The 14,713-nt window shown below is 40.4% G+C and overlaps 1 protein-coding gene across 2 annotated transcripts in view; it reads right to left on the bottom strand.

Annotated features, from left to right (window-relative positions):
- The window catches only part of DYNC1I1 (dynein cytoplasmic 1 intermediate chain 1), a 1,604,297-nt gene that overhangs the window by 1,252,631 nt on the left and 336,953 nt on the right, over window positions 1–14,713 (bottom strand). For both annotated transcript variants that reach the window (XM_085630867.1, XM_085630869.1), the window contains exon 7: window positions 9,505–9,620. In XM_085630867.1, coding sequence (XP_085486993.1) covers window positions 9,505–9,620 — 116 coding nt within the window. The remainder of the gene's footprint in view (window positions 1–9,504; window positions 9,621–14,713) is intronic.

Raw genomic sequence — 14,713 nt, 5'->3', positions numbered from 1 at the left:
CAAAACTATTTATTTCGCCTAATCGTTGGCACTGTAAATTTCTATGTACCCTTTCAGTGCTCTTTTTTGTTTGGTCTATTGCTTTATCCTAAATTCAATAAAATATTTTGAACAGAAAAAATAAAAACAAACGATACTGGATGTGTTATATTGCATCCTCTCCATCGACTTCATACCTATATCTCAAAGTAGGTAAAGATAATTATAAATGTGGAGGTAATAATAATATAATTGCCTTCACAATATTGTAGTAGGTGTTGTACTGGATGTAATAATATTGTAGGTAGATATTATCGACAAATTAGTTGACAACCATTTTGATTTGAAGGCAAGAGTGTATATCATTTGGATGAAGTATTCGCAGGTAAGGTATTCACAGAAAGACCCTTTTTTGGAAAGCTACTTGTAATCATAGGAACAGTTTATTAACTGATGGCATCTACCACATGTGGCATTTTGCGTTACATTACCTGGGCAAAATAAAACACCGTTGCTATATAAAAGAACCTGAATCTTTATATATCATCTAGATTTGTTAGCATTTGACACTGGAAATAGGATATACAGTCATTGTATTGTATGTCATTATAGTCTATAGTGGATGCATTTACCAAGAATTTCTAATGACTGAGTTACAATTAACAACATTGGGTGTGAATAATACACTACTGTGCTGGGTGTGATTGAATGAAAGGGTATTGCTTCGTAGTGTGACCTTCGATAGGCAGTGAGTATGTATGTGATGAAAAGGTTTGTGCTCTTATCGTGTTATCCTCGACTGTGCCCTGGCACACAGTTGAGCCAAAACAATAGGAAGATGCACATCTTATAAAGCATTGTTGTGCTTGGAAGGAAGGGCGTTGGGAATCCAGTGTGGCCTGCTTGCGGAGTGTTTTGATGCTGTGCATGTTTAGCGGGCCCCGATTATTCAGCATTGCTGCATAAATCCTACGATACCTTGAATGTATAGAAGGAGAGTGAGTTGTGCGTTTGCTTGTGTCTACTATCTTTATGGGAGATTTGTTCCTATTCTAGGGTGGGTATGATCCTCAGTTCGGTTGCATCCATGTCCTTATCATGATGGCAGGTGGCTCTAAATGTTGGTTGGTGGGTTGTTCGGACCCCACATCACCTCTTGGAGAAGAAATAGTTTTACTGCCATCCTGAATTAAAGATGGTCATGGATTTGTCTTGTCATTGGTGGATGGGAATTTCAATGTTTTAATGCTATAAAGAGAGGGAGGTCACATAGATGCATTTCTTCTTGTAGAAAGGGATGATCAGTCTTGGTGACATGTTGCTTCAGGTATTTGCTCTATTCTGGACAGACCAAACTCATTCATGCTGGGGTCAGAGATGTCAGGTAGATTTGTTAATGTAAAACGAAAATGTCCCAGATTTTTGCAAATATAATTCTCCTGGCCTTCGGACTAGATATGTACAATGACCATTAAATAGTACATCATTGCTCCTATCTCAATACCACAACACTAAGACCAGGACTCCTAGGTCCTCATTATGAGACGTCAGGTGCATTGCAAAATATGTGGTGACTCACATCACCACACAAATATGAATTATAAGTGATGCCGAGAGTAATGTAAGAGGCGAACACCCTCGCAATTTTTATCCACGTCACTTTTGGCAGAAGAAACCTGACGAAATTCACGGGGGAGGGGGGGGGGGGGGGGTGGAATGTTCGCTAATTTCCGAGTCACAGGGATTTTTGTGCATAAGCCACCAAAATTAGTGGGAAACTCACAAACGGAGAAATTTAGTACACCGAATTAATAGGGTGTTATTATTTATCGTGTGTGATACATATCACACCAAACAACGGGCTCCTCCCGGTGAGCACCATTCAGTGCTGCTAAATTGTTCATCTAGATATCATGAGGTGAAGAAACCCCCTTTTATCTCTATTTGGGAGGCATTCTCTGGAGGGACTCAGGCCGAAAGGCCTTGTGTGCCATTTGGTTTCTTTTTAATGGGAGTACACGAATCCTTTAGTTATATGTAAAAATGTTGCTGGGTCGAAATAATCGTTGGCCAGTGGCAGATAAATCTGTTGGTGTCTTAGCCGTGGGCACAACGCAAATCTTATCGGATCACAGAGCAGCTTTGCGAATGTTTCATTCTACGTCACATTTGTATTTGACAAGCACTACGATCAGCCATTCAAGCTTTGTGCATTACACTAAAGGTACGTGACATGAGACGCATAATGGAAAATGACTAAAGGCGTACACTAGTAATTGAGGGTATAATGCAAAAAAAAAAAAAAAAACGTATGTAATTATTCAGACCCCCAGTGTATATCTATGACAAATGATTATGTATAGCCGCAGCAGAGTTCTCATTTAGAGGTCGGTGTTAATCTGGGGACAATGCCATAAAGTGAACAGGGGCCCCCAAAATACTTTTGACCCAGGGACCCCAAAATCTTTCAAATGTTCCTGATTTACACCACTTACCGTCGCGATCTCAAATGCTGTAAAAGGTACAGGAATGACTTATTGCCAACTGTTGTACATTACACCTATATCCTCTAGAGGGCAGCATTTGCACATAAATGTCAAAGCAAACTGCAACACAAGAAAGTTCTTTAATAATAAAAGCTTAATGCTGGAGAAATAGATTAATGTACGCACATGTGAATATGTTGTACACATACACTGCTATATGTTATGCATATTGTCAACAGAGAATGCTTTGTCCTGTGAGGTAGACCTAATAAATACTTTGTTTCCAATGTAGTTTTCCCAATTCTCTAGGTCATAACAATATTGATGTTGTAACACTAAAGACCTTAAATCTATATTTTATTTGCTAGGATAATTGTTTGCCTTAGTAAGTATCGTGGATATTATTAACGCAAACTGCTGAAAAAAGCACGAAGGAAAACAAACTTTTATAAACTATTGTTGCATTAGCACCCAAAACAACCGCACTTCAAAACATCATAGAAGCCTTAAGCATTTACATGAGTCCATTTTCATACTTTTTTTTACGCAAACGGAAAACGCAGACCAAAAAGAAAGCGTTCAAGAAAATGTTGGGCTAAACACTTGTACAATTGTTGTACACGTATAAATAATACAGAAATGCACAATAACGTATACTTCTTTATATGAATTAGTCCAATAAAATAATTAATAAAGTAAAAAAAAAAAACCTCAGAAAAATCAATTTCCCAGGATGCCCCAGTATCCTTTCTTTATCACCAATCAACGGCTTGTAACTGTTCTTCATTTTAGAACGCTTTTTTCTGCATCGCTTGTGCAGGGAACGGATCAGCAGCCTCATTCCGTTATGTCAATACCACTTTACAGCCGGATAGATCCATCACTTCCACGACATTACCGCAATGAACAATCGTGAACAGATATTTCTGTTCTTAGTGCTGGCTGCCTCCAGAAACCATATAGGTAATCCTGCACAATAACAATAAATCTACAATCATGCAAGGAACACAGCCTGGGGACGCACAGAGTTGCGTGTTTTTTTTCTTCTTTTTTTTTTTGCAGTGACACATTTTGTGCTAGGCAGTTCGGCTGGAGTGTTCCCATGAGGCACAGGGTCAAGACTGATTTGCATATGGCCAGGTCTAAACTGGGGTGGCATGGGGAGCAAAAGAATGATGGATATAACCCAGATCTCTTGACTTGGGGTGAATGTTTTGATTTGTTCTGCATCCATCCATCAATTGTGTGTCTTTTGCTTTCTCGCCCTAAGTGCGCCAGGTATGCCCAGATGTGGGTCCTGGGCTCAAGATGACACTGGAATCAAACTATCCTGGCTGAAGAAGGGTGGAAACTGGTCATAGGATGTTTGTTTCTAGACCAGGGAGGACCTGGCTAGGCAGTTCTGGCTGGACTGTTCCCATGACGCACAGGGTCAAGACTGGGGTGGCATTGTGAGCAAAAGAATGATGGATTTAACCCAGATCTCTTGACTGGGAGTGAATGTTTTGAGTTCTGCATTCTGTCCATCAATTGTGTGTCTTTTACATTTTGTACAATGCCACACGTTCCTAACATGACAGAACTAAATACCTTACTTTCCTCAGGTGAATAGCCCTGAAAATTAGAACATGAGGTCAATGCCCAAGCCTTTATGTTGCTTTGCACCATGTGAGTGCCTGTGCTAAATAGTTTCTCTCTTTAAAAAAAAAAAACATCTGCTGTTAGTCAATACCATTTGATTTTACTAAAACATTGTGTATAGCTTAGTTACTTAAAGAGGGTTTCAGCCAGAATTCATTGTTGTGTTATTCACATTGGCTGACTTCTTGTGAAAGGGCATCATGTTGTAAATCAAAGAGGAGCCAAGTCCCACAAAAATGTGTTCCCTTTATTGCCAGGAACCACTAAACTAATATCTACTTATTTGAGACCATAAAAATGTCTGTTAGCCATAGTTTTTGTTTAGATCGATGATGCAGAGGCTACTTCCCCAAAAATAAAGTTTTGCAAAGTGTTCTGCACTTTGTACCTGTGTAGGAGCATAGTAATGTTAGCTTAGTGAGTATGTGTGGTTATCCTCTTGAATTTAAGGGGTGGGGAGTATAAGCACAGTGTTTTAAGGGGTCAAAACTCCCTACTATGGCAATAATAAAGCATTCAAGTGTCACTACCTGTTTTCTTTCCTAAAGAAGTGAAAATAAAAAGAGACGCCGCTAGGTCAAGAGCAACCAAGGGAGTTACCCATTTAAGTTGGTACCAGCAGAGTGAACTAGTGATAGGGGAGGCAACGGACCCCACAACGACCGGCTCCGTGCTGTCCCTCGCGAGGGGGGAATGGTAAGGCACTGCTTTATAGAGGCAAATATACCTACTGCTATCCCTGGGATGTAGCAGTTTATCCATCAAACACAATACTTACAGATTATGATTAGATTAACAGATCTAGGTGGCCCACTTTATTTCCTACCAACATAGCAGACCCTAACATTGAGTTCTTTTTTGTAAGTTTCTATTAGGATGAGCCTCTTTACAAATCATTCACGACCAACTGGGTCTTATTATTAGATGTTTCTTATTTTGCCATTTTTAGATAATTGTAATGTATGTTGATATCCATCTAGATTTTCAGAAGGGGTTTCTTTAGGCTTATATATGAATTTGTAGCCTCTGGATAGCCTATGTATTGACCAAAGATTTTCAACAGTTTAATTATTTATACTGTGCTTTTATGATTACTATTGCAAATTGAATATAGAAAACATGACTGACAATACTTACAGAGATAACAGAAGTCAGGACATCAAAAATATTCTCTCAAATAGCACAAAGAGATGGCCTCATCAATTTATTTCCAAACCCGGTGCTACATTAAAAATCAGGGCTATTGCAATTACCCATGTTAAGACGGGTTGGCAAATTTCCTTGCCTCACTCATGCTTGGAAGAAGGACAGAAGGGAATTTCACAGTCTCAAAGTACTACACAGAAGTCAATGCACAATATCATCTGTCTGGTGTGTTTCAGCTGGTGTAATATCTGGAATATTGTATTTGACACAATGCCGGAGCAATCATTCACTGTTTGCTGTGGAGGGAGTGGATTGGGCCAAGGGGAAGACAATATTCTTTTCAGATGAGAACTCCAATATTGTTCCCACAAGAAGCAAGGTCTTCTAAAATGCTTGTGTTTGCACACATGTCCCGACTGGCAAAATCCTCTTAGCATGATTACCGTAGTAAACTCCACTCTGGGTGACATACCTCTACACTCCATAAGCTTCCGCAGAAGGCTCATAATCACATTGCCTGACTATTTCTTGGCTTAAACACTATATAGGTATCATACCCACCCTTAAATCATTGCGCTGGCTCCCAAATAAGGAAATCACTTTTAAAAATAAAATTTGGCTTACAGTCCACAAGTTTCTCCAGTCTACACTCAAGGCTACACAAAGTCTTCCAGTCTTACCTACAATCAAGGCACTGGACATCATCTGTTCTGAAGCTGAAAGTCAGCTGCATAACCAGACTCAAAGGTTTTAGAGACAGATATCTCCTTGCCCATGGATCCGCAGGGCAGGAAACCATCTTGCTCCCCTTGACAATTGAAGATAACTTCTTAAAGATTGGGAGAAGTATGAGCACCTATTTCTCCACTCACCGTATGGCTGTGTTGCCCCAGTGTCAACATTTCATCGCCTTCTTATTCTAAGACTCTGAGCACCTACCATCAGGACCTGCCAAGCTGTCATCCACATGCCCAGGATCGGCCCTTACAATTTGGGATCCTTATCAAGCCTTGACCATCTTTCATGATTTCATTTGCTTTCCCTTCTACACCTCAGACTTTCCACTGTCCATGTATTTGTTCCAGGTGGTGTTTCTAAAATTTCTCTTCTTGTACCCTTCCCCAGAGTACTCAGATACATACAAAACCGTTTAAATAAAAAAAAGTTCTCATTATTAATTATGCATTCACTTAATGGAAACTCTGGAATTACTCACCACAGTATACATACAAAAAATGATTGTCTAACAGAACATGTGAGCCCCCCACCTACACAGTTTATGTTTCCGATTAGGTTAACCTCTGCTAGAAGCATATATTCCTACAAGAATTGAAGATTATGAAGGCAAAACAGCTAGAAACAACTACCTTAAATTTCAAAATGATATCTTAATAATTCCACATGTGTAAAGCATAAATGTATCACCCTAATAGGGGATCCAAGTGCTGGGGGGCCATTGGGGAGATTAAGTGAGCTATTGCCCAGAGTCACATGATGTTGAGCTAAGCTGCCGCCAGCGAGTGAACTGTGAGCCCCGCACTCTGGAGTCAGCCACTCTGGCCACTGTGCCACACCTCTCCCCCCAGATATCTTGATAAAGTTTCTCTGATAACTAACAGGTTCCCAGTTCTTAAGATAATGTTCAGATGAGATTTTAAGCACTAAAGCCTCCATATTTTGCTCGATATCACATAAATATTTTTAATAACAGCTTTGAACAGAGAACTAAACATTGACCTATCAACCAGGCTTACACTAATATTTAAGGGTCTGATTATGATCTTCGTGGATGGGATACTCGGTCACAAACGTGACGGATATCCTGTCTGCCACATTAATAGTTCCATAGGATATAATGGAATTAGAATATGGTGGACAGGATATACGTCACATTTTTGATGGTTTATCCGATCCGCCAAGACCGTAATCAGGGACTAAATTTCCAAACTTTACAGGTTATGGATATACCCTTGTAAGCTTTCACATTAGTATTAAAACCTGTCAAATTAGAAACAACAGTGAGCTTGTGGTACTTACAAGAAGCACAGAATGGCAAGCAATAACTTGCAGCCATTTCAGATTCAAACAAATGTCCTGGAGAGGAGTGTTTTGCCCCAAAAGTTTCTCTCCAGAAGACACATTCCAGTACAACAAACATGCTTCTTTTTGCCTTGTAGACTTTAATTAGACTTGCATTAAATGGTATTGACTTTTTATAAAACACACCAAATTCTGCTTTCGCAGTCTGGCTTCAATACACAACATATGGATTATGATCGACCCAAGTATAAATACAGTTCTGAAAACTGACTTGGTAGTTTAAATAACAATTATCCTTGTTATTACCCACATTAAGTGCCAACCATCAAGCCCAGTGCACAATTTTCAAAGAGTTGTTAATGAAGGGTAAAATAATAAACAGAGCAGATGGGTCTCTGAAAACCAAAGAAGAGCTGACAACAGCAGTAGTAATGGGCCATGTAAAGAGCGACCTTTCAACTCAGGACTGGGCCTTGGATGGTCTACAACTTCAGAGGAGGACATTTTTGCTCATCCATTCATATGGAAGATGGGAGCAGTGGTCTTTATGTAAGAGGAGGGCTTGTTCACAGGTAAAACAAACAAGCATGGTTAATAATTCTTTTGACCAAATAAACTATCTTTGAGGCAACAAAGTGCTGTGCAACGCACAGAAAGAACCACAGCACCAGATTTAGCATGTCGGGTGGGGATAACATTGTTAGTAGCACTCGCACTTAAAATGACAGTGGAGCGACGGCCAGACAGAAGTGTCTAATGTAGGATTTGTACTCGAGGTACACTTTCTAGTAACACATTTTTACAGGTAGACAACAGCACAGGGACCAAACTTGAAATATGTGAGCTTTAGGGTAAAGCACACGTTAAACATAGGTATATCAGAATGTCGCAACCTGGCCCATTTCTTGCAACGGTTTGCACTTGCCGTTAGGATTTAACCCAGCTTCTGTTACTTAAGTAGATTGTACATTGCGCCAAAACCAATGTTTTTTCTGTGAACTTCCATTTGCCCCAAACAGAAAACATATGAACAGACCAATCATGTCAATAAATTACAGTGACTCATAATTCAGATATGAAAAAGGTAAATGCAAGAAAATTAGACCTTTGAAGAATATAGCTTTATTTTATGTATCCTTCTAATTAAGAAGAACTTGAAGAAGCAGTTGCGTTCAGCTCAAACTGAAATTCTCTTAGGTAAAACCACATAAAAAAGAATAAAAGTTCCATGTTCTGCACAACAACATGAGCTGTATTGTCGGTTTAAATCTGTCCTAGGTGTTCTAAGTAAAGTCTTAAGAGTGTGCTAATAAAAGTGTCTGAAGAAATACTTCTAGAGCAAAGCAGAATATTGAATGATTGTTAATAAATACACTAGTGAGTCATGTGAATGTAAAATGAGATGGGTCAGTGTAATCACTCTCCTCACAACAGAACAACAACATAAAATACCAAAATAAGGATGCCCACCATTGTCATTTCCACCACTATCATCTCTAGCTAACAACATGCTGTGCAATGGACAAGACAAATCATACAGACAAGATCTAACATCTCCGGCCAAACAATCATTAAACACATCTTTTGTGAGCAGCAACACAACTGCAAGTACACAAATGATGGCACGGCGCATAAACCCAACCATACTCCAGTCTGCATCAGGATAATCGAAATCAGGACACCAAGTCACTGGGATGATAGCACTGTAAAGTCATACTAGTGGCAGATTGTGAGCTATATACATATGCCTAGCTTAATTTATATTAAAGGTGCAACACATCGGTTCCTATATGTAATCACCACAGGCTCACATATTTGATATATAGAAAAATACATTTGGCCACCATCTTGTTTTACAACTTTGAACATTATGGGAGGTCCTAACATGGACAGTGAACAACTTGTGAGTTATAACACTCAGTAAGCAGTAAATATATCTAATCATTCACTGTCCTGCATATATTATCTCATCAGACATGTGTGTAGTACTCCCAGTTGAGTTATTTTAGCTCAATAAAAATATGCATCATTATTTTTACAATCTATTTCCTCTAAGGTAATCCTCTCAAAGTACGTCTTGCTTTTGCATCAGAATGCCTGCAAATCACTGAGTTGACACAATGGTCACCTGAAATGATTCAACAAAAAGTTTCTAGTGCAAAACACAACAGTAGACAAACACATCGTAACAATTTTACAATATCACGGGTACCTTCAATTTGGTGAGTAGTTACTGGTGTCTGTGTCTCCTTTGAGTAGGCCACCACTTCTCGTGGCAAGAAATCTACCTGGGCAACTTTTGAAATTCCGAGTTTCTGTACCCTGCGTCTGGAGAAAAAACAGACAGCAACTGCTTCATTTTTTTAAGCTGTACCATCATACTCTCACAAAATAGCATATACAGATTTACTCTGGCTTGCCCCCCAAGAGCCCACACTTCCACTTTACTTTAAAGTGGATGCTTAATGTAAGTTCAGGAGGGTCAGATTTATGTCAAATTCTCAGAATACCCAGTGACAATACAAATGACTTCTTTAATTGCATGTACATGTTAACTAATGTGAATATCCTGAATATCCTGAAAAATGTGGCAATGATCTGGCCTTCCTAGACATACATTGGGCTCTACTGTTGCAGGCAGTCACATTTGGATCAGACACCTAACCATGGTCAACATGGGCTGTTTTGGTGAAATGTGGCTTAACACTAGCAACTCTTGCCTGGCCATGTTGCTGCAACATCTGCCCAGCTGCTACATTTTTTGAACTTCCCATTATTCGAATTCTCTATTAAGGTTTTAAAGGTGGATGCCAATAGTATCCCCTGCAGCTGAGGAATACATTTGACACAAATGATATAGGTCTTTTTTCCGTGTCCTATAAATTCTTGATCCAGGCTACGACCCTGGATTCAAACCCAGATCTGTTGACTGGGTGTGAGGGTTTGATTCGTTCTGATGCTCCGTCCATCACCACCCCCTTTTGAACCGCTTTGTTTGCCAGAAGTTGACAGGGTATGCTCAGACGTGAGTCCCTTGCTCACTTTGCCACTGGATTCAAGCAAGCCTGGCTGAAGACGGCTGAAATGCCAGAAACCGGTCCTAGGAAGCTTGTTTCCAGTCCAGGGAAGGCATGGCTTGGCAGTTCGGGCTGGACTGTTCCCATGAGGCACAGGGTCAGACTGATTTGCATATGGCCATGTCTGAACTGGGGTGGCAGAGTGGGCTAAAGAACGGTGATGGATCAAACCCAGATCTGTTGACTGGGTGTGAGTGTTTGATTGGTTCTGATGCTCTGTCCATCACCACCCCCTTTTGTACCGCTACGACCCTGGATTCAAGCACACATTGATGTGCAGTAATTATTGCAACTGTGGGTTCCCCTGCATGAATTTCAAACAGGTAAAAGTGAAGGAATTTATGTGGGGATAAAAATGCACCATATCGAAGTTTTAGACCTCAGGACAGATTAAAAACACCTGATATCACTGTGCCATCTCCGGTTACAAGAAAGGGATATTGTGAGTTGCCTGCTATGCGATTCAGTGACAACAGGTGTTAAGGAGAAACTGAAATGCGAGGAAATCTCGATACCGCAGACATCAGCAGAGAGCATTGCAAAATGATATGTGATTAAAAAGCGTATATGCCTTGTTTTCATGAAGATGAATTGTAGGTTAAAGTTCACCAGAAAGCAGAACCATGAGTTCAGCAGGTTTGCAGTGAATTAGAAAAACATGTTTACAAGCCTTGAAAAGATTATAATCTCAGTACACTAGCAGAGTCCCTTCTCATTGTTAATTGAGACATGGTTCAGAAAATGTTGGTCAAAGGTGACTTTAGTCTAAATCATACTAAGTCAGATAGAAGTCCTGGAAATAGAATAATACAAATTTACACATTCAGGGAAAGAAGATTAATGTTTCATTAAAGCTTTGTTGGAACTTTGATAAAGAGAATGTAGAGAAAACGTTATGAGTTTAAAGGAAACAAATGATGTGATGTTTATGTAAAAGTATATTATTAACTCATGTATTCTCTGACCCGTTATTGTTTTTTTTAGTCAATTGTATTTAGGTACTCACTTTTCCAACTATATAAGCAACTGCCAGTGAGCATCAAATTGAGATCAGCTTTTCAGCTCCACAGAGGTGACTGGTCTCCCGGTCGTTGTGATTAAACCTACTTTTGGCTTGCCAGAGAAGCCTTGACTCTCTTTATTTCAGTTTTCCCCCAACATTTGGTGAGCCAGCCAGGAGTCTCATTTGCCCTGTAACGGGAAACCCACCTCCCCCCCTGCTGCATAGAATACTGTGCAGTTATGACAAGGTATGCAGACACCGTGTTACCTAAAAGTGCTGCCTATTCATGGGGGACAGGTAGGGTCAAGAGATTGCCATCTTTAAGGTGAGGACAACGCGGACTCTGTTCCATGTTTGCACATTATATGACCTGTTTCTTTGGAAATGGTAAACGTGGATGAAATTTAAATGGGTTATGGTATGCAAGATTGTGTATGAACATTGCACAATATTAGTTTAGGACACTACGTAGTCGGTGGAGAGTTTTTCCCAATATAAAGTTGGGTGTGCTCAGAGTGGATTAATAAGGGTATTATTGTCATCGGTCAGTTATTCTCTAAGGGCTCTTTGCTGGATTTTTCTGAGATATAAAGAAAATATCAGTAAACAATGTGAACGTACCCAGAACCTGAGTAGAGAACTATTTGACTCACTGTGGGTAATTACAGTGCCAGAGAACCATTCGGTTATTATAAATGACCCCTCACACACCAACCTGGTTGGTGTCATGCTTCATCATTGGGGTCCCAACCGGGTGGCCGAGTACCGCCCGGTTGTGCTACTACGCCCGATTACAGCGGATCTGGTGTGGAATAAGAGTGTGATGAAGTGAAGTGCTGGTTAAAAATACCTCTAGGGATCCTTGCCGGGTAAGTTTATTCGTGGCGGCCCAGGGTATATCAAAAATATAAAAGTGGACAAGTAGTGGAGTGATTTGACTCTCAGTTGTCAAGGTCGGTCTACATGTTTCAGCCCCGGTGAAAAATGTATGGGGCTTTCGTTGTTGACTTGATGTTTTTTTTACCATTTCAAATAATCACATCTAATTGGAAAGATGCATCTAAAATTTCATATATGGCATAGTGGAACCTGTTGTGTCATCATCATCGTTTAGATCGAGCCCATGCTACCTCTCTTCCTTCAAAAATTAAAAAGGATTTATTATGGTCACTCCTTACTTAATTTCTATCTAGATTCACGACCCGCTCCATATCTAAAGTTTGTAATTACGAGCCTCTTTAAAATTAGAATGGTTTATTATCCATTCATAGTACCACATAGTTATTAGCTATTCGCTTGTTCAACCTTACAGTACATTATATTTTCACCTCTTCTTTCCTTCTTCCCCATCATCTTTGTCCTGTTTCTTTCTTCCCTTTCTCTTTTTTCTTTCCTTTCACTTTTATAAAATGATTAAAATGCACTGCATTACAGCTATGCATTTCAATTCAAGTTTCTTATGTTCATAATCCATTGCTATAGGATATGTTTAATTTGTTATACTCTTATACATTTATTATCTTCCTTCTATTATCAGAAAGTTAAATTATTCATTTTGCAAGTTCATAAATTTGCTTGGATTGTCCTTCAGATGTCTATTTTTATTAGATGTAATTGCCATATGTTTCTTAATTTTCTTCAATAAAGCATTTTTGAAACTTAAAAAGTTGGAAGTGCTCAAGTGTGGGTGAATCGAAGTTGGGAGTCCAATATATGTTCCAATATTTTGACATAGCGGGACGGCTAAAAGGCTGATGTCGCTAAAATGTACCTCAAGTGCAAACTGAACACTCAAATGTCTGGAAGTCACTCCATGGCCTATGAGGTGCCTAGTTTGAGGGTTGTTCTCTCTTGATATTGAAAGGAAGTGACCAATGGCTATCGGCATAGTATATGGTTTTGAGTAAAAAATAAAATCAAAAATAAAAATAAAATGTGGCCAGAGGGTAAATGTTGTTTTATAATGCTATGATAAATAATGTATAACTAGGAAATACATTGATTGATTCCCTATCTTGTGGAGGATAGTGTAAAACTTCAGGAAAGAAAGTTTTATATAGGTAAAATATCAAGTGAATAGATAAAAAGCTAGAATATTATTATTAAGAAGTTGCTAAAAACCACAGGGACTATGGAGACTCCCCTAAAACATATGTAAAAAAAAGTTTATTGAAGATCAGAAAAGGTTACAGAAATATTGTAAAGAGTGGTTTAAGGCTACCCAGTAACACACGCACCCCTGGACAAAAGAAGAGACATTTGATGACAAAACATTATTACATTAAAAGTAATATACAGGATTCAAGTTACAGAAGTGAGAATCTACCTTAGCCTTGTGACGAGTCTTTTGTGAGAAGCCAAACAACTCTTTAAATACTGACACACCTTGTACCTTGTCTGCTCCCTCACCCTCACATGACCCTACAAGTAACTCTCCCAAGGTGCCCGGTATTTATCCATTAGTGCAGTTACAGGAAGCTGCATCGGGATTTGAGAATCCAGAGGTTGTGACCCCTCCATTATCTCCAAAGCTATCCCCTAGTTTTTCCCTACAGACATTAAGGCCAAAGCACACAATTGCTCCCAAACAACAAACAAGTGTGGGTGATTCTCAGGACAATTGGAAGCACAGTTCACGTTTCATTTAGATTGGGTCTCACCCCAAGAGGTTAGACAATAAGGGCGGGGTCCAAAAGACAAAGATGATCAGTCATATCTCATCAACAACATCACATTTGTTACAAAAAAATGAGACATAACAGGAAGGATAGTCAAACAGCTGGTGCCCACCCCACAACAGAGAGATGCAGATTGGTCGACCCGGCCTCGTGGCGTGGTCCTTAACCCCCTGGATTGTGCCCGTTCCCCGCCCCGGCCTTCACGGGCCACCCGTCTGAACTGCACCAAGGCCCTTCACCCGGAGCTGCACGTGGTCGCATACTCCTCGTGGCTCCGCCATCTTGTTGGCATCCACGTCACACCGTGCACCAGCCGGCGCGACCCCGCTCAACCCGGCCTCGACCCCAGCGAAGCCCCGACATCGAGGCACCACGAACTAGCCAGGGGGTGCCGCAGGAACCATTCATCGCCCCCGGCGGAGGACAGTATCGATGGGACCCCCAACTGTCCTCCCCTCTCGAGGTGTGATCGCCCTGCAACTCCCATGGGCCTGGCGCCTCTCCTGCTGGGCGTCTGGCCACCTCCACCCGGCCACTCCGCCCCCTCGGGCGCATAGGTCCGGACATCAAAGGGCTCCAGACCTATATCTGGGGCGACCCCACCACAGCTCGGGAGTTGTATCCCGGAGTCGAGAGCCCTGCTGATTGAATCGCGGCTGACCC

This window comes from Triturus cristatus, chromosome 10 (assembly GCF_964204655.1).
Source record: "Triturus cristatus chromosome 10, aTriCri1.1, whole genome shotgun sequence".
Taxonomy (NCBI): domain Eukaryota; kingdom Metazoa; phylum Chordata; class Amphibia; order Caudata; family Salamandridae; genus Triturus; species Triturus cristatus.
The sequence above is the reverse complement of the archived record's forward strand: the minus strand, read 5'-3'. Positions and strand labels throughout refer to the sequence as shown.